Source organism: Oncorhynchus keta, chromosome 30, assembly GCF_023373465.1.
Source record: "Oncorhynchus keta strain PuntledgeMale-10-30-2019 chromosome 30, Oket_V2, whole genome shotgun sequence".
NCBI lineage: Eukaryota > Metazoa > Chordata > Actinopteri > Salmoniformes > Salmonidae > Oncorhynchus > Oncorhynchus keta.
The window spans coordinates 26,459,398-26,483,353 of NC_068450.1; the positions used below are offsets into that span (position 1 = coordinate 26,459,398).

The 23,956-nt window shown below is 44.3% G+C and overlaps 1 protein-coding gene across 2 annotated transcripts in view; it reads right to left on the reverse strand.

Annotated features, from left to right (window-relative positions):
- Window positions 1-23,956, reverse strand: part of LOC118375671 (slit homolog 3 protein-like) — a 501,749-nt gene that overhangs the window by 13,047 nt on the left and 464,746 nt on the right. For both annotated transcript variants that reach the window (XM_052488085.1, XM_052488084.1), the window contains 2 exons: window positions 23,083-23,323; window positions 10,713-10,843 (listed from right to left, as the gene is read on the reverse strand). In XM_052488085.1, coding sequence (XP_052344045.1) covers window positions 10,713-10,843; window positions 23,083-23,323 — 372 coding nt within the window. The remainder of the gene's footprint in view (window positions 1-10,712; window positions 10,844-23,082; window positions 23,324-23,956) is intronic.

Below are 23,956 nucleotides of genomic sequence, written 5' to 3' on the forward strand. Positions count from 1 at the left end.
GTTCTGTTTTGTCTGGGTCTGTTCTGTCTGGGTCTGTCAAGATCGGTTCTGTATGGATCTGTTCTGTCTTTGTCTGTTCTGTCTAGATCTGTTCTGTCTGGATCTGTTCTGTCTGGGTCTGTTCTGTCTGGGTCTGTCTAGATCTGTTCTGTCTGGATCTGTTCTGTCTGGGTCTATCTAGATCTGTTCTGTCTGTGTCTGTCTAGATCTGTTTTGTCTGGATATGTTTTGTCTGGGTCTGTTCTGTCTGGGTCTGTCTAGATCTGTTTTGTCTGGATCTGTTCTGTCTGGGTCTATCTATATCTATTCTGTCTGTGTCTGTCTAGATCTGTTCTTTCTGGATCTGTTTTGTCTGGGTCTGTTCTGTCTGGATATGTTTTGTCTGGGTCGGTTCTGTCTGGGTCTGTCTAGATCTGTTCTGTCTAGATCCGTTCTGTCTGTATCTGTTCTGTCTGGGTCTATCTGTATCTGTTCTGTCTGGATCTGTCTCGATCTGTTCTGTCTGGATCTGTTCTGTCTGGGTCTGTCTAGATCTGTTTTGTCTGGATCTGTTCTGTCTGGATCTGTTCTTTCTGGGTCTATCTGGATCTGTTCTGTCTGGGTCTGTTCTGTCTGGGCCCATCTGGATCTGTTCTGTCTGGATCTGTTCTGTCTGGGTCTATCAAGATCTGTTCTGTCTGGATCTGTTCTGTCTGGGTCTATCTGGATCTGTTCTGTCTGGGTCTATCTGTATCTGTTCCGTCTGGATCTGTTCTGTCTGGGTCTATCGAGATCTGTTCTGTCTGGGTCTGTTCTGTCTGGGCCCATCTGGATCTGTTCTGTCTGGATCTGTTCTGTCTGGGTCTATTAAGATCTGTTCTGTCTGGATCTGTTCTGTCTGGGTCTATCTAGATCTGTTCTGTCTGGGTCTGTTCTGTCTGGGCCCATCTGGATCTGTTCTGTCTGGATCTGTTCTGTCTGGGTCTATCAAGATCTGTTCTGTCTGGATCTGTTCTGTCTGGGTCTATCTGGATCTGTTCTGTCTGGGTCTATCTGTATCTGTTCCGTCTGGATCTGTTCTGTCTGGGTCTATCTAGATCTGTCCAGATCTGTTTCGTATGGATCTGTTCTGTCTGGGTCTGTTCAGTCTGCATCTGTCTAGATCGATTTTGTCTGGATCTGTTCTGTCTGGGTCTATCTAGACCTGTTCTGTCTGGGTCTGTCTAGATCTGTTCTGTCTGGATATGATCTGTCTGGGTCTGTTCTGTCTAGATCTGTTCTGTCTGGGTATGTCTGCATCTGTTCTGTCTGGATATGTTATGTCTGGGTCTGTTCTGTTCTGTCTGTGTCAATCTGTGTCTGTTCTGCCTGTGTCTATCTGGATCTGTTCTGTCTGGGTCTATCTGGATCTGTTCTGTCTGGGTCTATCTGTGTCTGTTCTGTCTGGGTCTATCTGGATCTGTTCTGTCTGGGTCTATCTGTGTCTGTTCTGTCTGTGTCTATCTGTGTCTGTTCTGTCTGTGTCTATCTGTGTCTGTTCTGTCTGGGTCTATCTGGATCTGTTCTGTCTGGGTCTATCTGTGTCTGTTCTGTCTGTGTCTATCTGGATCTGTTCTGTCTGGGTCTATCTGGATCTGTTCTGTCTGTGTCTATCTGTGTCTGTTCTGTCTGTGTCTATCTGTGTCTGTTCTGCCTGTGTCTATCTGTGTCTGTTCTGTCTGTGTCTATCTGTGTCTGTTCTGTCTGGGTCTATCTGTGTCTGTTCTGCCTGTGTCTATCTGGATCTGTTCTGTCTGGGTCTATCTGTGTCTGTTCTGTCTGTGTCTATCTGTGTCTGTTCTGTCTGGGTCTATCTGGATCTGTTCTGTCTGGATCTGTTCTGTCTGTGTCTATCTGCGTCTGTTCTGTCTGGGTCTATCTGGATCTGTTCTGTCTGGATCTGTTCTGTCTGGGTCTGTTCTGTCTGGGTCTGTTCTGTCTGGGTCTGTTCTGTCTGGGCCCATCTGGATCTTACATTGCCAAAGCAAGTGAAATAGATAATAAACAATAGTGAAATAAACAATAACAAATGAACAGTTAACATTACACTCACATGTCATATTATGTCTGTATACAGCATTGTAATGATGTGCAAATAGTTAAAGTATAAAAGGGAAAATAAATAAACATAAATATAGGTTATATTTACAATGGTGTTTGTTCTTTTGCCCTTTTGTTGTCGCAACAGGTCACAAATATTGCTGCTGTGATGGCACACTGTGGTATTTCATCCAGTTCATATGGGAGTTTATCAAAATTAGATTTATTTTCATATTCTTTGTGGGTCTGTGTAATCTGATGGAAATATGTATCTCTAATATTGTCATACATTGGGCAGGAGGTTAGGAAGTGCAGCTCAGTTTCCACCTCATTTTGTGGGCAGTGAGCACATAGTCTGTCTTTTCTTGAGAGCCAGGTCTGCCTTCAGCGGCCTTTCTCAATAGCAGGGCTATGCTCACTGAGTTTGTGCAAAGTCAAAGATGTCCTTAATTTTAGGTCAATCACAGTGGTCAGGTATTCTGCCACTGTGGTCAGGTATTCTGCCACTGTGGTCAGGTATTCTGCCACTGTGGTCAGGTATTCTGCCACTGTGTACTCTCTGTGTAGGTCCAAATAGCATTCCAGTTTGCTCTGTTGTTTTGTAATTTCTTTCCATTGTGTCAAGTAATTATCTTTTAATTTTCTCATAATTTGGTTAGGGGACTCTTCTTCAGGTTCATCTCTCTGTAGGTGATGGCTTTGTTATGGAAGGTTTGGGAATTGCTTCATTTTAGGTGGTTGTAGAATTTAACGTCTCTTTACTGGATTTTGAGAATTAGTGGGGATCGGCCTAATTCTGCTCTGCATGCATTATTTGGTGTTTTACCTTGTACACTGAGGATATTTTGGCAGAATTCTGCCTGCAGAGTCTCAATTTGTTGTTTGTCCCATTTTGTGAATTCTTGGTTGGTGAGCGGACCTCAGACCTCACAACCATGAAGGGCAATGGTGTCACGCCTTGGTCATTGTATTTTGTGTTTTCTTTATTATTTGGTCTGGCCAGGGTGTGACATGGGTTTATGTTATTGTATTTTCGTATTGGGGTTTGTAGTATTTGGGATCGCGGCTGATTAGGGGTGTTGTATAGGCTTGGCTGCCTGAGGCGGTTCTCAATCAGAGTCAGGTGATTCTCGTTGTCTCTGATTGGGAACCGTATTTAGGTAGCCTGGTTTCGCTTTGTATTTTGTGGGTGATTGTTCCTGTCTCTGTGTAGTTTCACCAGATAGGCTGTAATTAGATTTCACGTTCCGTTTGTTGTTTTGTATTTTGTAATAGTTATTTCATGTATCGTTCCGTTTTCCTTCATTAAAGATCATGAGTAACAACCACGCTGCATTTCGGTCCGACTCTCTTTTGAAAAACGAAGAACGCCGTTACAAATGGGTTCTATAACTGATTCAATTATTTTTAGCCAGATCCTCATTGGTATGTCAAATGTTATGTTCCTTTTGTGGCATAGAAGGCCCTTCTTGCCTTGTCTCTCAGATTGTTCACAGCTTTGTGGAAGTTACCTGTGGTGCTGATGTTAAAATGCAGAGATTTGTATAGGTGTTTGTGTGCTCTTGGGCAACGGTGTCACGATGGAATTTATATTTGTGGTCCTGGCAACTGGACCTTTTTTGTAACACCATTATTTTAGTCTTACTGAGATGTACTGTCAGGGCCCAGGTCTGACAGAATCTGTGCAGAAGATCTAGGTGCTGCTGTAGGCCCTCCTTGGTTGGGGACAGAGGCACCAGATCATCACCAAACACTAGATTGACATCAGATTCTAGTAGGGTTAGGCCGGGAGCTGCAGCCCACAGCCTGTGGAAATAAATGTGTGTTTTTTGCCAACTTTAACTGCACACTTGTTGTTTGTGTACATGGATTTTATAATGTTGTATGTTTTAAATTTAGCCAATTGGAAATTGTGGTCTGTATATTTGATCATTTCATTGAGGATTGTATTTTGTCCTGTAGTTCATTCAATGTAATTGGAGAATCCAGTGGGTTCTGGTAGTCTTTAATAGTTGATTCTAAGATTTGTATTTGATCATGTATATGTTTTTGCTGTTTGTTCTTTGTTATAGAGCCAAAAATATTGGAGAAGTGGTTTATCCAATACATCTCTGTTTTGGATAGATAACTCTTCGTGTTGTTGTTTGTTTAGAGTTTTTCAAATTTCTATGGATTCTTCAATTACAGTGAGCTAATTTCTGACACGCTGTTCTGTCTTTCTGTAGTGTATTTCTACCAGTCTCTCTCTCTCTACCAGTCTCTCTCTCTCTCTCTCTCTCTCTCTCTCTCTCTCTCTCTCTCTCTCTCTCTCTCTCTCTCTCTCTCTCTCCCAGTCTCTCTCTCTCTACCAGTAGCCCACTTTGTTCACAAGCTGCCTGTCCTCTTCTCTCTCCACCTTTCCTCTGTGACTCAGCTCCACTCAGCTCTAACATGGCATTCGGCTCACAAAGAGACATCTTGTGCAGACGCTGAGTGGAGCAGAGAAGACAAAGAGAAGAGAGAGAGACACTTTGACCCCCTCTATAGGCTCTTCTCCATTGCTCTAAATCACAGTGACATGGCAGGCAATGACAGGTTTCTGAAGGGTACCTACCAATACAAATAGTGTAGGCGTGGCAATGGATGGCTGAACCTAGAAAGAGTGGGAGGGAATTGGGTAAAGATTGAAACGCTCTCGGTCAATCTTCTGTGATGTTTCTATGCTCCCATCAAACCCTCTTTAACCTTCTCTCCTCCTGTAACACTCTCGGTCAATCTTCTGTGATGTTTCTATGCTCCCATCAAACCCTCTCTAACCTTCTCTCCTCCTGTAACACTCTCTGTCAATCTTCTGTGATGTTTCTATGCTCCCATCAAACCCTCTCTAACCTTCTCTCCTCCTGTAACACCCTCGGTCAATCTTCTGTGATGTTTCTATGCTCCCCATCAAACCCTCTTTAACCTTCTCTCCTCCTGTAATACTCTCGGTCAATCTTCTGTGATGTTTCTATGCTCCCCATCAAACCCTCTTTAACCTTCTCTCCTCCTGTAACACTCTCGGTCAATCTTCTGTGATGTTTCTATGCTCCCCATCAAACCCTCTTTAACCTTCTCTCCTCCTGTAACACCCTCGGTCAATCTTCTGTGATGTTTCTATGCTCCCATCAAACCCTCTATAACCTTCTCTCCTCCTGTAACACTCTCGGTCAATCTTCTGTGATGTTTCTATGCTCCCATCAAACCCTCTCTAACCTTCTCTCCTCCTGTAACACTCTCGGTCAATCTTCTGTGATGTTTCTATGCTCCCATCAAACCCTCTCTAACCTTCTCTCCTCCTGTAACACTCTCGGTCAATCTTCTGTGATGTTTCTATGCTCCCCATCAAACCCTCTTTAACCTTCTCTCCTCCTGTAACACTCTCGGTCAATCTTCTGTGATGTTTCTATGCTCCCCATCAAACCCTCTTTAACCTTCTCTCCTCCTGTAACACTCTCGGTCAATCTTCTGTGATGTTTCTATGCTCCCATCAAACCCTCTCTAACCTTCTCTCCTCCTGTAACACTCTCGGTCAATCTTCTGTGATGTTTCTATGCTCCCCATCAAACCCTCTTTAACCTTCTCTCCTCCTGTAACACTCTCGGTCAATCTTCTGTGATGTTTCTATGCTCCCCATCAAACCCTCTTTAACCTTCTCTCCTCCTGTAACACTCTCAGTCAATCTTCTGTGATGTTTCTATGCCCCTTCCCCTTTTCCTCTCCCTCCATCTCTTGAATAATGTCAGACGAGTTCCCTTAAACTAATAGAGGGATTACTGTGGCATTTGGTAAAGGGCAGGACATGAACACAGTGAGGACCCAGGCATTCATCTGATAGTAATGAGGCCTCTACCCTGCTACCTCCTCCTCTCCCTCCCTATTCTCTCCAGATTAGGTCTGGACAGATGGGTGGTTCACCCCCCACCTTTCCATCACTTGACCAGCACACCCTCATCCACTCTCATTTCTCCTTCCTGTTTTTCTCACCGCTCTCTCCTCTCCCCTCTCACCAGCAGCCCTTCATTCCCACGTGAACTCCTCTCCTCCATGTATTCTCATCTTCTCCTAGCTGTGCTCTCTCCTGTCTCTCCTCTCCTGTCTACCTTCTCCAGTCTCCTCCCTCCTCCCATCTTCTGTCTACATTTTCCTGTCTCCTCTCTATCTCCTGTATCTTGTCTACATTCTCCTGTCTATCTCCTGTCTCCTCTCTATCTCATGTCTCCTCTATATCTCCTGTCTCCTCTCTACATTTTCCTGTCTCCTGTCTATCTCCTGTCTCTTGTCTATCTCTTGTCTATCTCCTGTCTCCTGTCTATCTCCTGTCTCTTGTCTATCTCTTGTCTATCTCCTGTCTCCTGTCTATCTCCTGTCTCTTGTCTATCTCTTGTCTATCTCCTGTCTCCTGTCTATCTCCTGTCTCTTGTCTATCTCTTGTCTATCTCCTGTCTCCTGTCTATCTCCTGTCTCTTGTCTATCTCCTGCCTCCTGTCTATCTCCTGTCTCTTGTCTATCTCTTGTCTATCTCCTGTCTCCTGTCTATCTCATGTCTCCTCTCTACATTTTCCTGTCTCTTGTCTATCTCCTGTCTCCTGTCTATCTCCTGTCTCTTGTCTATCTCCTGTCTATCTTCTGTCTATCTCATGTCTCCTCTATATCTCCTGTCTCCTCTCTACATTTTCCTGTCTCCTGTCTATCTCCTGTCTCTTGTCTATCTCTTGTCTATCTCCTGTCTCCTGTCTATCTCCTGTCTCCTCTCTACATTTTCCTGTCTCTTGTCTATCTCCTGTCTCCTGTCTATCTCCTGTCTCCTCTCTACATTTTCCTGTATCTTGTCTATCTCCTTTCTCCTGTCTATCTCCTGTCTCTCTCCTGTCGCTTGTCTATCTCCTGTCTCCTGTCTATCTCCTGTCTCCTCTCTACATTTTCCTGTCTCTTGTCTATCTCCTGTCTCCTGTCTATCTCCTGTCTCCTCTCTACATTTTCCTGTCTCTTGTCTATCTCCTGTCTCCTGTCTATCTCCTGTCTCCTCTCTATTTCCTGTCTCCTCTCTATCTCATGTCTCCTCTATATCTCCTGTCTCCTCTCTACATTTTCCTGTCTCCTGTCTAACTCCTGTCTCTTGTCTGTCTCCTGTCTCCTGTCTATCTCCTGTCTATCCCCTGTCTCCTGTCTATCTCCTGTCTCTTGTCTATCTCCTATCTCCTTTCTATCTCCTGTCTCTTGTCTATCTCCTATCTCCTTTCTATCTCTATCTCCTGCCTCCTGTCTATCTCCTGCCTTCGGTTTACATTCTCCTCTCTATCTCATGCCTCCTGTCTCCTCTCTACATTCTCCTGTCTCCTCTCTATCTCCTGCATCCTGTCTACATTCTCCTGTCTCCTCTCTATCTCATGCCTCCTGTCTCCTCTCTACATTCTCCTGTCTCCTCTCTCCTGTCTCCTCACTATCTCCTGCCTCCTCTCTATCTCATGCCTCCTGTCTCCTGTCTCCTCACTATCTCCTGCCTCCTCTCTATCTCATGCCTCCTTTCTCCTGTCTCCTCTCTATCTCATGCCTCCTGTCTCCTGTCGACATTGTCCCGTCTCCTCTCTATCTCCTGCCTTCTGTCTACATTCTCCTGTCTCCTCTCTATCTCCTCTCTCCAGCTCCAGATGTTAAAGGTTAATTCCGCCACTTTTCAACCTCCTATTCATTATCTCCAGCACCATACCAGTGTCTAAATATACTGAGATACCAAAATATTAAGGACACCTTCCTAATATTGAATTGCACCCTCCACTTTTGCTCTCAGCCTCGATTCATGGGGGCATGGACTCTAAAGTGTCGAAAGCAGAGAGAGAAAGCGAGAGAGAGAGAGAGGGACAGAGAGAGAGCGAGTGGGGGAGGGACAGAGAGAGACAGACACAGAGAGAGAGGGAGAGACACAGAGAGAGGGAGAGACATAGAGAGATAATGCATGCAGAGCAGAATTAGGCCGATACCCACTTATTATCAAAATCCAGAAAAGAGCTGTTAAATTCTACAACCACCTAAAAGGAAGTGATTCCCAAACCTTCCATAACAAAGCCATCACCTACAGAGAGATGAACCTGGAAAAGAGTCCCCTAAGCAAGCTGGTCCTGGGGCTTTGTTCACAAACACAAACACACCCTACAGAGCCCCAGGACAGCAGCACAATTAGACCCAACCAAATCATGAGAAAACAAAAAGATAATTACTTGACACATTGGAAAGAATTAACAAAAAAACAGTGCAAACTAGAATGCTATTTGGCCCTAAACAGAGAGTACACAGTGGCTGAATACCTGTCCACTGTGACTGACCTAAACTTAAGGAAAGCTTTGACTATGTACAGACTTAGTGAGCATAGCCTTGCTATTGAGAAAGGCCGCCGTAGGCAGACATGGCTCTCAAGAAAAGACAGGCTAAGTGCTCACTGCCCACAAAATGAGGTGGAAACTGAGCTGCATGTCCTAACCTCCTGTCCAACGTATGACCATATTAGAGACACATATTTCCTTCAGATTACATAGTGTGCCATCACAGCAGCAAGATTTGTGACCTCAGTTGGTAGAGCATGGTGCTTGCAACGCCAGGGTTGTGGGTTCGATTCCCACGGGGGACCAGTACAAAAAAGGTATGAAAATGTATGCACTCACTACTGTAAGTCGCTCTGGATAAGAGCGTCTGCCAAATGGCTACAAAAAAAAAAAAAAAAAAAAAAAAAAACCTGTTGTCACAAGAAAAGGGCAACCAGTGAAGAACAAACACCATTGTAAATACAACCCATATTTATGCTTATTTATTTTCCCTTGTGTTCCTTAACCATTTGTACATTGTTACAACACTGTATATATGTGTTCATGTCCTGCCCTTTACCAAATGCCACAGTATGTATAATATGACATTTGTAATGTCTTTATTGTTTTGAAATGTCTGTGTAATGTTTACTGTTAATTTTTATTGTTTATTTCACTTTTGTATATTATCTACCTCACTTGCTTTGGCAATGTTAACACATGTTTCCCATGCCAATAAAGCCCCTTGAATTGAATTGAATTGAGAGAGACACACAGACACAGACAGAGAGAGAGAGAGAGAGAGAGTCACACACAGACACAGAGGGAGAGAGAGGGAGAGACAGAGAGAGAGACACAGACACACACAGAGAGAGAGAGAGTCACACACAGACACAGAGGGAGAGAGAGGGAGAGACAGAGAGAGAGACACAGACACACACAGAGAGAGAGAGAGAGAGAGAGTCACACACAGACACAGAGGGAGAGGGAGACAGAAAGTCAGAGTTCCCACCACACAGCTGGCTCCCCTCCCATGGATATGAGAAGGAGGGAGTCAGGGCAGATGGTGCCCAACTGTCTCTACGGCTATCAACCAGACTACGGCTTTGCTTCATGTCACACAGACGGATTGATCACACTGGAGACTGGCGCATTATTCTACAACATATACACGGAGTATACCAAACATTAAGAACACCTTCCTAATATTGAGTGCCCCCCCCCCTTCTGCCATCAGAACAGCCTCAATTCATCAGGACATGGACTCTACAAGGTGTAAAAAGCATTCCACAGGAATTCTGGCCCATGTTGACTACAATGCTTCCCACAATGCTTCCTTTGGCTGGTGGACCATTCTTGATACACACGGGAAAGTGTTGAGCAGTAAAAACCCAGCAGCATTGCAGTTCTTGACACAATCCGGTGCACCTGGCACCTACTACCATAACCCATTGAAAGGCACTTAAATCTTTTGTCTTGCTCATTCACCCTCTGAGTGGCATACATAAAATCCATCTCTCAATTGTCTCAAGGTTTAAAAATCCTTCTTTAACCTGTCTCCTCCGCTTCATCTACACTGATTGAAGTGGATTTAACAAGTGACATCAATAAGGGTTCCTATATTTCACCTATGTCATGGAAAGTGCACGTGTCCATAAGATTTTGTACACTGTGGTTAAAAAGATAAAAAAACATTAGGACCGTTCTTATCTGTGAGAGTAGGATTAAAGGTAAGAAAAACAGTCATTTAAAAACATCTGCATTGAGGTTCTAGCCAGAGGGAGGGGATTTTCTCCTAACCACGAATCTCATAGGGTTTGAAAATTGTGTGTGTGCATGTGTAACGTGATAGCGGTATGAACTTCCACAGTTCAGGCTGTGGTGCTGCAGGGCAGGGGGACCTGCCGGCAGTCATAAGGAACTGCAGGAGTGGAAACATTCCCCTGCTCCCGGCCCCTCCTGCCCCACTCCCAGCCTGCTCCCACCCCGCTCCCGGCCCCTCCAGCACTACTCCCGACCCCTCCAGCCCTACTCCCGGCCCCTCTGGCACCACTCCTGCCCTGACGCATCAGACAGAATTGGGCTGGGGTTGGAGCTGAGGGAGGATCAGGTGAATATGATTTCAAATCACCCACTCTCCCCTGCTCTGTTATGGCTGACTGGTTCAAATTACAGCCACTCTCCTTCCCCTTCCTCACAAGTCCCAAGGAGTGCTATGGCTGATATAACCCCTAGTGCAACACTAACTCGATTCCCAGAGTTCCCCTGATGACCCCTCCACTGTTTTCTCACCTCCATTACCCCATTATAATGTTGTTTAATCTGTGTGTGTGTGCTGACCTGTAGACAGTGGTCAGCGGGTAGTTAGCGATGTCGTAGATGATGCGTATGTGTCCCTGGTACAGCTCCAGGGCTAGAGGATCATGGTCCTCCTTGTAGAGCAGGATACCATTGTCCTTATCTGTAGCCACCTAGAGAGAGAGAGAGGGAGAGAGAGAGAGAGAGAGAGAGAGAGAGAGAGAGAGAGAGAGAGAGAGAGAGAGAGAGAGAGAGAAATGTTGACAAACAGCTCCATACTTTTTATAACTTTCTGGTTGTTAAGAGTGAGATTACAATATTAAATTAGCAACAAATATATAGGTAATCAAATTGTACAGTTGAAGATCAACACTGGAGGAAAAGATTGACAGTGTGAGTTAAAAGACCATCTTAATTGTGCTAGCTAAATTCTAATTTGTTAGCTAGCTTACTTGCTAGCTCCAACTGTTTACTTGTGTTAACCTTAGCAACATGGCCACTGAGGCAGTGCTAGCAGCAGAGACTAAGAGACTTTCCCCCCCTTTTTTAAATTTCCAGCAGAAATCAAATCTGAGAAGGGAGAATCAATTTTGAACACAGAATTCAGAGGGAGAACCTGGAAACTTTGTTTGCCGACTGCTCACACAACAGGACTGTTACAAACCTGTTATTTTACAATGTTATTATCTGTGAAATAAAAAACGGGGACAATTCCGGCTTCATGTATTTAGTCTAACAGGCACACTGTGATACAGAGAAAACAACTATATTACAGAAACACTACAGACAAGACAGAAATGTCCGATCTGAACAGCCATTCAGGGGTCCTGCTAGAATAAGAGCAGAAGAGAACATGAACAAAATGTAAAAAACAGACAATAGTATGTGTGAAATACTTAACAACATAATACAGAAATAAGACGCTGATGAGATTGGTAACTACATAATATACTTATACCAACCTAATCTGTATATTTCTCAGAAGAATGTATTTTCATCAGGATTGCTCTGTCTTTGGCCAGCTTCTCCATGAACTCCTGGCAGGGGTTTATCTTCACAATAAGCATGGCCTTGATGGTAGGAACAGTGAACCAATTTCTTGCTGCTGTCCATAGTAGATCATTCATTTGGGAGAACACTCTCTCGACTGGTGCATGATTTCCAGGTAAGCACATGACAACAGACGCTAATCTAGCCAGGTTAGTGTGTGGGATGTCATTCTCTTTGAAGTGGGTAACCACCGTGCTCCATCTCTGACTAAGCGGTGTCTCAGATGTTTTCCATTCTTCAAGCGATCCTTCTTTAGGAACTCTTGCAGGCCAGTAACCTCGTCACACAATGCATCCTCATTGATGGTCACATTGGGGCATTTTGTCCTGCAGTGTGACTGCTGCCTTCTGGATCTCTTCTCTCAGAGGTTGCCTTTTTAAAAGGAGACCATGTACATCTTTTAGATGATCTGGGTGCTTTCCCCATGCTTGCAAGTAGTTCACAGCCGTAGTGAAGAATGATTGTGATGTTTTGAGAAAGCTCTCTTTAGACATGGCTCCATTGTCCTCTAGCTCTCTCAGAAGTCCTCTGACCAAAACTGGAATGAAGTTGTCATCACGTCTTACAGTGAATTTTGCCTCAATATTTCTCAGAATTGCAGCTGACTCCACATATATTTTCAGCACTCTTTCTAGAACGGGGAGCTTGGATATCCAGCGAACATGGCTGTGTCCTAAAATGTTAAGGTACTCCTGGCCAACAAACTCACAAAAGCTCTTCAGTCATTCTACTCTGACGGTGAAAATATGAAAATATCCAAATATCTTTGTGAGCAGGTACTCAACATTAAGGGGAATCATATCCAAAGCTGTTCTGGCCGTGTTATGAATGATGTGGGCAGGACAACCTAAGCCAATCACCTCCCGCTGCAGAGCATTTTTAACGTTGGTATGGACATTGACCCTCCCCAGCCTATTCAGTCCTACAAAGTTGGTATTTGTGTTGTCGGCAGAGAATGCCACAACTTTGTTTTCCAGGTAAAATTTTGTGATGACCACCATGGCCCCAGCTGCAATTTCCTCTGCTGTTTCTCCTTTCAATTCAACAAAATCAAGCAGTTTTGTTTCCACAGATGTGCTGCCATCATATCTGACTACTATTGGCAGCAGCTTTACATGTCCATGATTGGACGCATCAATTTACAGGGACACAAATTCAACCTGGTCTAGGTCCTGTGTTGCCACAGTAGTTGCCCATGGTGCTAACACGTTACTCACTGTGGCGTCACATTTTGTCCTAGCACATGTAAACTTTGGCTCATAAAGCTTCCGTGTCAGTTATGCTGTGCAGTCCATAGATCTGTAACTATGATTGTGTCGCTTAGTGTGGTGTTGTCACGACGTGGCCCTCTTTGGGTATAGTGTGCCTTCCCCCTCTCTCTCTCGCCTACACCCAGGCTGCTGTTATCTCAGGTCGTAAATTCCTGGAGGAGACTCTCTTCCTCATGGCCAGACAGTATAGAGAGAGAAAAGGTTTCACAGGAGAACAAAGGAACCTCCTCTCCAGCATAGAACTTGAGGACTAAACAATGAAACATGTTTTGGAGAAGGTGTACACGGTCAGGGAAGAATCCAGCTATGACCGGTCCATTTTGTTTAATGTTTGTGAAACTCATGAGAGACAATACAGCCACATTACCATAACCCTGTTTATACAAGAGTCTCAGTTAGGAGGCTTGCATCTGATTGTTGTATAAAATGAATGAGTAAAGATTCAACTATTTGTGAACTTGTGTTTAACGAAAAGGAACCCAATTCCCTTTCAAGTTAACTAAGTCATTGGCCCACCCCATGAGCCCAGACATTGATCTGACATCATGGGACAGCCCCTTTCTGCTCTTCCGAATATAACTCCCACCATGGAAATGTATTTTCAGACCAAGCTTACCTCAATTACGAGAGTGCTAAGGTTTGAGTAGATTGCTGAATTCTTAACCATACCACGTGGTTAAACTCTGAGACTGTTGATTCCGACAGAATAAGAACAAATCTTTGATACTAATTACTAGTCTGCAGCTAAGAACGGCAGAGGTAGAACATCAACAGACGAAAAGGCATAAACTCTCTCTGATTGGCCATGTTGGTTTGACCTCTGTCACCACATTCTTCAAGAAGGTAGAGCCTTCCCAAGACGAATATGATTTAGCTGTGCAGGAGGGTGTCTTTGCATACTGTCAAATCTTTGGCATCATTAAACTGAAGACGGTTTAGTTTATCAAATCAATTCTCTGTAATTATTATTATGTTATCAACTAATCAGGTAGATGTAATTAACTAGAAAGTCGGGGAACCAAGGAAAATATTAAGATTACAAAGTTAGAATTGTCCGAATATAACTTTCAGATATTTTAATATCTGATCAATTAGTCTTCTAATTATTGAATTATTCTTTACCTCGAGTTAGTCTCATTCCAAACGTTGTAAATTGTTGGTTATCTGCATGAACCCAGTCTTCGCTATGAATCATCCATACATCAATTGTCTCAATAATTTATTTATTAACTAACTAAATCATCACAGAAATGCACAAACAAACAAGTAGATATGGTTACAAGGAAATGAAATTCATAAAAAATCCTACAATGTGATTTTGTTCCAGCCTGACTTTGGCACATCAGGCCACATTATTATTCACTATAGCACCAACAACCTGCGAGAGGAGCAGGAGAGAGTAGGCAGCCTGGCCAACAGAGTAGAAAAAAGGGCCTCTGAGCGGCTCCCCAACTCCCACATCACCATCTCCACTCTGTTGCCCTGCAAAGTCTTTCATCCCGTACCATTCAGAAAGTCAATATTTTATTTTACTTATTTTATTGAACCTTTATTTAACTAGGAAAGTCAGTTAAGCACAAATTCTTATTTACAATGATGGCCTACCCCGGCCAAACCCAGACGACGCTGGGCCAATTGTGCGCCGCCCTATGGGTCTCGCAGTCACGTCCGGATGTGATACAGCCTGGATATGAACCAGGTACTGTAGTGAAGCCTTGCACTGAGATGCAGTGCCTTAAACCGCTGCGCCTCTCAGGAGCCCTCAATGCTGACATCACCAGAGGGTGTGGCCTATTCAGGAACGTGCATGTTGCTCACCAACCAACACTCACCCCAGAGCATCTGTACGACCACTCCCACCTGAGGAAGCAGACAGTAGGGATGTTTGTCAAGTCTCTAAAGGACGTGACACTTGGTAGATATACACCCCATGCCGCACTGGACTGAGGACCACCCAGAGACCCCGACCAGACCACTGCACCACCAAGGAGCCCCAGGCCCCTTCAATACCCGACCAGACCAGCACACCCCACTGGCCCCACCCACAACCAGAGCATCACCCCCTCCATCGGCTCAGCCGGACTGGACCGGGCCCAGCCTACTACCCCACACCAGACCACCACCTCCACCAGACCAGAGAGGCAGTCCCCCAGACCTGGCCCCCCTCCATCTACAGGGCCCAACAGCAGGTCCAGCGCAGCTACGCGGACACCCTCAGACAACAGGAAAACTCACAGACTGTGTGAAATGAAACAGCTCCTCCAATACATCTGCACTAAACTGTACTAAATGCGCACACACACACAAAGGCTATTGTACTAAAAGTTTACTTGTTCAATGTTTAGGAGGAAAGGAGGAAAACAGAAAAAGAGAACTCATGTTTGCTGTTATGCTGTTCATCTCACTCCGAACAATTTAGTAGTTAGTTGTTACTGTATTTCTGAATGCTGTTCATCTCACTCTTAACAATTTAGTAGTTAGTAATTAGTTTTCATCAACCTTTGGACGGAAGAGTTTAGCACTTAAAGATATTGACATCATCATTCTGCAGGAGACATGGTGTAACACGGAACCCAAACCGGCTGTGCGCGTGCGCCATCGTGCGCTTTCGTGCATAAATGTAATTTGTCCCCCCAATGTAATTTGTCCCCCCAATTTGGGGACAGGTCGAAAAGCATTAAACATGTATGGCAATTTAGCTAGTTAGCTTGCACTTGCTAGCTAATTTGTCCTATTTAGCTAGCTTGCTGTTGCTAGCTAATTTGTCCTGGGATGTAAACATTGAGTTGTTATTTTACCTGAAATGCACAAGGTCCTCTACTCCGACTAATCCACACATAAAACGGCCAACCAAATAGTTTCTAATCATGTCTCCTCCTTCCAGGCCTTTTCATCGTTGAACTTATATGGTGATTGGCATCTAAACTTTCATAGTACTACCGGCAAAACAGTTCATCTTTCAATCACCCACATGGGTATAACCAATGATGAGATGGGAAGTGGGTACCTGCTTCTATAAACCAATGAGGAGATGGGAGAGGCAGGACTTTCAGCACGATCTGCGTCAGAAATAGAAATAATTTCTATTTTAGCCCTTGGCAACGCAGACGCTCGTTGGCGCAATAATTGAATAACATGGATTTCTACATTTATTTTGTGACACTCGCGCACGCGACTTGTCCGGTCTGGTCAGCATAATATATAATATATGCCATTTAGCAGACGCTTTTATCCAAAGCGACTTACAGTCATGTGTGCATACATTCTACGTATGGGTGGTCCCGGGAATCGAACCCACTACCCATGGCGTTACAAGCGCCATGCTCTACCAACTGTGCTACAGAAGGACGAGCATGTAAGGCAGACATTGTCAATCACTGTCCCACAGGCTACAGAGAGGTAGTTGTGCCATCACAGAAACATAGCCCTGTCAATAGAGGCAGAGACTCTGGAGGATTGATAATTTGGTACAAATCCGAACTACAAAATTAAATTGATCTCATAAAAATGGGGAAATATTACATTTGGTTAAAACTGACAGAAAAATATGTGTTCCTTTGCTTAATATATATCCCCTCCCAGAATCCCCATATTACTCAGAGGAGATCTTCCCCACCCTTGAGGAAGAAACATGCCATTTCTAGGCCCAGGGAAATGTGCTCATCTGTGGGGACACAAATGCGCGCACAGGAACACTACCTGATCTAACGACCACACGAGGGGACAGCTTTATTACAGCCCATACTGTTTCTAACTGTCTTCATCTCCCGCATAGAAACAACAGCACCATCACAACAGCACCATCAACAAAAACGAAAGGGATCTGTTGTAGCGCTGTCGAAGCCTAAGTTTCTAATGGTAGGGTTACAGGGGGACTCTTTGGGGAGAATCACCTATTTCTCGCCTCTTGACCACAGCACAGTAGGCTATTTGATTACAGACATTGACCCCTTTCTCTCTCAGCTCATTCACCGTCAAGCCACCAACACCTCTGTCTGACCATAGCCACATGACTTTGTTCCTCAAAAGAACAGACATGGAAATAACCAGACATGCACAGCCCAGTAAGCTGTACAACATCAGAAATTCATACAGATGGGCCCAAAAGAGCACAGAAGAATACCAGAAAGCAACCTGTAATCCAAAAATCCAAAAGCTCTTAGATAACTTTCTGCATACCACATCCACTTACAGTAAAGAAAGCATCAATTTAGCAGTAGAAAACATCAACAATATATTCAGGCAAACGTCAAAAGAAGCACAACTGAAATTAATTTAAAAAACAAATTGAAAAAGACCACAGATGACAACTGGTTTGATGCAGATTGTAAAATGTATAAGGAAAAAAAACATGACACTATCAAACCAAAAGAACAAAGACCCAAACAATGGTGAATTATGCCTTCATTAGTGTGAAACTTTAAAACTCTATAAACTTACACTCAGAACCAAAAATGTCTAGTACAACAGCAAGCAGCTGACACTAATTGAGGAGTCCATAAACAAAAACTTCTGGCAAAATTGGAGAAAAAAATGAATAATCGAAACTAGAGGAATTTGCAATACAAAATGGTGATATATGGACAACCCATATTAAAACACTCCACAACTGTAACGGCGTTCTTCGTTTGTCGAAAGAGAGTCGGACCGAAATGCAGCGTGGTTGTTACTCATGATCTTTAATGAAGGATCGCGATACATGAACATAACTTATACAAATACAAAAACAACAAAACGGAACGTGAAACCTAATTACAGCCTATCTGGTGAAACTACACAGAGACAGGAACAATCACCCACAAAATACAAAGCGAAACCCAGGCTACCTAAATACGGTTCCCAATCAGAGACAACGAGAATCACCTGACTCTGATTGAGAACCGCCTCAGGCAGCCAAGCCCATACAACACCCCTACTCAGCCGCAATCCCAATAACCACAAAACCCCAATACGAAATACAACAAAACAAAACCATGTCACACCCTGGCCTGACCAAACAATCAACGAAAACACAAAACACTAAGAGTAAGGCGTGACAACAAAACCATTCAAATTGATACAAATACAGAATAATGCCAAATTCACAAGACGTTGAAGGGATTAGAAAAATCTATAAAGGACATTCAAAATCCATTGGAAACGTCAAGCCCTCAAATTGAAAAAAGCATGTGGACCTGATGGCATCCTAATTGAGATACTCAAATTCACTAGTGCACAATTTGGCTATATTAAAAATGTTTAACTTGATCCTGAGTGTATATTATTTCCCTGACATCTGGAATCAAGGACTCATAACCCCAAGCTTTAAGAACGGAGACAAATTTGACCCCAACAATCCCAGAGGCATTTGTGTGAACAATAACCTGGGGAAGGTTTTCTGTAGTATTATAAATGTAAGAGTTCTAAACTTCCTTAATAAGCACAATATCTTGAGTAAAAGCCAAATTGGATTTATACCAAAACATCACACGACCGATCATATTTACATCTTACACACCCTGATAGATAAACATGTCTACCAAAATAATACCAAAATACACGCTTCCTTTATCGACTTCCAAAAAGCATTTGATTCTATTTGTCATACTGTTCTACAACGTTATTGAAAGTGGTGTAGGGAGTAAAACATATTTCAAATCATTACCAAGCCCTGCAATGCCAAGAGCTGAGCAAAGAATCCCCTCATCCAGCTGGTCCTGGGGCTGAATTCACAAACCTGTTCTACTAACACACTGAAGCCTCAAGACCAGAACATCCAATCAATCAGAATAAACCAAATTACAACACAGTCAAAACAAAGCGACATTGCTTATTGGGAAACACAAGCATAAGCACAAAGCAAAATGCAGTGCTATCTGGCCCTAAATCGACAGGACAGTCGTGGCCAAAAGTTTTGAGAATGACACAAATATTCATTTCCACAAAGTTTTGTCAGATGTTACTATAGAATACTGAATTATAATTACAAGCATTTCATACATGTCAAAGGCTTTTATTGACCATTACATGACGTTGATGCAAAGAGTCAATATTTGCAGTGTTGACCCTTCTTTTTCAAGACCTCTGCAATCCGCACTGGCATGCTATCAATTAACTTCTGGGCCACATCCTGACTGATGGCAGCCCATTCTTGCATAATCAATGCTTGAAGTTTGTGATCCATCATGCTGGAAAAGACATTGTTTGTTACCAAACTGTTCCTGGATGGTTGGGAGAAGTTGCTCTTGGAGGATGTGTTGGTACCATTCTTTATTCATGGCTATGTTCTTAGGCAAAATTGTGAGTGAGCCCACTCCTTTGGCTGAGAAGCAACCCCACACATGAATGGTCTCAGGATGCTTTACTTTTGGCATGACACAGGACTGATGGTAGCGCTCACCTTGTCTCTGGATGACCCAAACAATCGGAAAGGGGATTCATCAGAGAAAATGACTTTACCCCAGTCCTCAGCAGTCCAATCCCTGTACCTTTTGCAGAATATCAGTCTGTCCCTGATGTTTTTCCTGGGGAGAAGTGGCTTCTTTGCTGCCCTTCTTGACACCAGACCTTCCTCCAAAATCTTGCCTCACTGTGCGTGCAGATGCACTCACACCTGCCTGCTGCTAATCCTGAGAAAGCTCTGTACTGGTGGTGCCCCGATCCCGCAGCTGAATCAACATTAGGAGACGGTCCTAGCGCTTGCTGGACTTTCTTGGGTGCCCTGAAGCCTTTTTCACAACAATTAAACCGCACTCCTTGATGTTCTTGATGATCCGATAAATGGTTGATTTAGGTGCAATCTTACTGGCAGCAATATCCTTGCTTGTGAAGCCCTTTTTGTGCAAAGCAATGATGACGGCACATGTTTCCTTGCAGGTAACCATGCTTGACAGAGGAAGAACAATGATTCCAAGCACCACCTTTCTTTTGAAGCTTCCAGTCTGTTATTCAAACTCAATCAGCATGACAGAGTGATCTCCAGCCTTGTCCTCGTCAACACTCACAGCTGTGTTAACGACAGAATCACTGACATGTTAGCTGGTCCTTTTGCGGCAGGGCTGAAATGCAGTGGAAATGTTTTTTTGGGATTCAGTTCATTTGCATGGCAAAGAGGGACTTTGCAATTAATTGCGATTCATCTGAACACTCTTTATAACATTCTGGAGTATATGCAAATTGCCATCTGTCACGCCCTGACCTTTGTGATCCTGTTTATGTCTCTATTTTGGTTTGGTCAGGGTGTGAGTTGGGGTGGGTATTCTATTCTCTATTATTTGCATTTCTATGTTTTGGCCGGGTAGGGTTCTCAATCAGGGACAGCTGTCTATCAATGTCTATGATTGAGAACCATACTTAGGTAGCCTTTATTTCCACCTGTCTTTGTGGGAAGTTGACTTTGTTTAGGGCACATAGCCTTTAGCTTCACGGTTTGTTTTTGTAGTGTTTATTGTTTTTTTCGGTGTGTTTTTTCCAAATAAAAAGAGAAATGTACGCTCACCACGCTGTACCTTGGTCCTCTTCCTTTAACGGCCGTGACAGAACTTCCCACCACAAACGGACCAAGCAGCGTGGTAAGGAGGAATGGACATGGTAATACATTTTGAATGGCAAGGGATCCTGGACGTGGGAGGAGATCCTGGCCGGGAAGGATCGCCTGCCCTGGGAGCAGGTAGAAGCAGAGAGGAAGGCGAAGGCAGCAGCTAAAGCAGAGCGGCAGCGTTATGAGGGAACACGGCTAGCAAGGAATCCCGAGAGGCAGCCCCCAATTTCTTTGGGGGGGAGGGGCACACGGGGAGTGTGGCAGAGTCAGGATTCAGACCTGAGCCAACTCCCCGTGCTTACCATGGCGAGCATGTGACTGGTCAGGCACCGTGCGATGGGGTGATGAGCACAGTGTCTCAGTTGCGCATTCACAGGCCGGTGTGCTCTGTGCCAGCGTCCCGCATTCGGGCATCCAGCCAGAACGGGTTGTGCCAGCTCTGCGCTCGAGACCGCCAGTGCACCTCCACGACCCAGTGGATCCAGTGCCTCTGCCAAGAACCAAGCCTCTTGTGTTTATTTATTGTTTTGTTTGGTGTCTTTTTTCCAAATAAAAAGAGAAATGTATGCTCACCACGCTGCATCTTGGTCCTCTTCCTTTAACGGCCGTGACACCATCATACAAACTGAGACTTTGTGAAAATTAATATTTGTGTCATTCTCAAAACTTTTGGCCACGACTGTACACTCCGGCTAACTATTTGACCATGGTTTCTGATCAAAACCTTTAAAAACCGTTGAGATCTGTGGGTTGGCAGTGCACTACATTGCTGCCTGCCATAAGATGAGTGATAGTGTCCTCTATGCTTGCTGTTATTGTCATTGTTCAACGTATGGTTATTTTGACCCTTGATAATTGTTGTTACTTTTGTCCCATTGACAATATAGATGTTGTATTATTTTAATTATGTTAGTATTGTAAATCTCCAAAGTAAGATTTGGCAATATGTACATTGTTAGGTCATGCCAATAAAGCAAATTGGAGAAAGAGTGTTGAAAGTGTACTGTGATCTGGATTCTCCTTTCCAATAAATATTGAGGCTCTTATTCTGGCGACATGACGATCGATGCTTGTTATATATATTATCGCTCTTATCCATAGTAATGTCATCATGTAGACTATACCCGCACACTGTATCTGTGAGCTGTTGGATGGAGCCCACATGACAAAACTATTGGTTGAGTTGAGCACTACATCTTCATGCATTGATTTTTATCCGCAAAAAGTCAATTTGGTGGAAACACTACTGGTGGCAAAATGCTCATATCTTCTTCACGCAGATTCTAAAGTATTCACATGAAAATCTGTCACCAATTGGATGGAAACCTGAAGGATACCATTCTGTAGTTACTGTATTTGAAATGGAAACATATGGCATGGGGAGATGGTTACTTTGCATAGTATGCAACAGAGTGGCTTACAAAAATACAAAGTGTATTTTATTTGAAAACTGTACTTTTCTATTTTAACTTGAAACTATGTTTTCCATGTTGTTTCATGTATCGTGTCTAAAACTGTGGCAGAATGTACTAACTGAACACTGCTTTAGGAATGGGCCAGCTCCATTTCCTTTTGGCCATGTATCTACCTTCACCTAGCTACGTACAATACTCAAAGTCATGCTGTCACCTTTAGCACAGAGATTAAGACCAAGTGTTTTATTTTTACCTCAGTATTTTTAATTAACATTAGCGTGCCCCCTCGCCAACAAGCACATCAGCTCATTTGGAGGTAAGATGCGATCCGCCAGCCGTGACTCACTGCCAGTGATTGGGCTGATAATGGTCGCCATGCCGACACTCTATTACCATAATACATATCCCCTCAAGCCACATTATTCATGCTAAGTGAACAAAAGGTGACATTATAATAATGTCACCGTCCCACCGTCCCTGTGGTGTCTGGTGGTAGCTCAGAGCCAGACGGCTCCAATAATAGAATGTGCGTTCCAAATGGCACCCTAGTCCCTATGTAGTGCAGTACAGACTATGGGCTTTGGTCAAAAGTAGTGCACATAAGGAATAGGGTGCCATATGGGATGCAGGTCGAGAGAGAGAGTTTTTTTTATGCTAGCCTCTTAAGAAAAATATCCCTCTAATATCTTTCCCAAGGGTGCTACATTCTATACTTTAAGTGCTGCGTTGATGGGGGCTAGTGTGTACAACTCACTACTTAATCCCCAAGACAAGGTGTTGAGGAGAGACTGTTCTTTCTCTCTCTTATTAACCTTAAGTGCTATCATCCATTTCTGATAATGGTGCATGAGGTAGAGTATGACGTTATGGGACGTATGATCAGTTATAGGGAGACAGCTTGACTACTCAGACTCATAGAAGGTGACTGTTGAAACAAGACAATTCCAGCCCTAACTAGATAGATGTCAATGTCATTGTGTCTGTGTGAATGAGGGCTGGGTCTGGGCCCTGGTCAAATGTAGTGAACTACATAGGGAATAGGGTGTCATTACATACAAACCCACAGTGATGTGAGGGGTGAAAGGTTATACAGTACCTGTAGGGAGATGTGGGCAGTGTTACGGGTTAGAAGTCAGGGGTTAGAGATGGTACAGTACCTGTAGGGAGATGTGGGCAGAGTTGTGTATCTTGGCGCTGGACAGCGCCAGGTAGGCATCTTTGCCCAGCAGGTGGACGGTAACGATCTTGTGGCACTTGTTTCCGGCGAAGCCAGGCAGACAGCGGCACACAGGCTCCCCAGCCATCACTAGACACTGGGCTCCGTTCTGACACTCTGACTGGTCACATGGGCTGGTCTGCAGCAGGATCATAGGGGGAGGGTTCTCGCAGAACAGACCACTACAGGATGACAGAGACAGATGTGTGGGTTAATATCACACTCAATTAAGCTGCCACACACACACTCCACCATGGTCCCTCCCATCATGATTATACACACCCTGCACCACCCCACACTACCCTGCACCACCACATACCACCTTGCACCACCCTTCACCACCCCACACCTCTCTGCACCACCAAATACCACCGAGCACACTGCACCACTCTGCACCACCCTGCACCACTGCACACCACCCTGCACCACCAAACAGCAACCAGCACCACGGTACACCACCCTGCGCCACCATACACCATCTAGCACCACTCTGCACCACCGCACAACACTCTGCACATCCAAGCAACACCCCACACTGCCCCACATAACCCTTACCACCCAGCACCACTCCACACCACCCCGCACTACCCTGTACCACCCCACACTGCAATGCAACACCCTGCACCACTCCACATCACCTTGCACCACCCTGCACCACCCCACAACACCCCGCACCGCATATCCAAGCAACACCCCACACTGCTCCACACCGCCCCACATCACCCTTACCACCCTGCACCATCCTGCACTGCACGCCTCAGACTAGACAGCCAAGTGGAGGATAATAAAGCACCATCTGTAGCTCCTCACAGTCT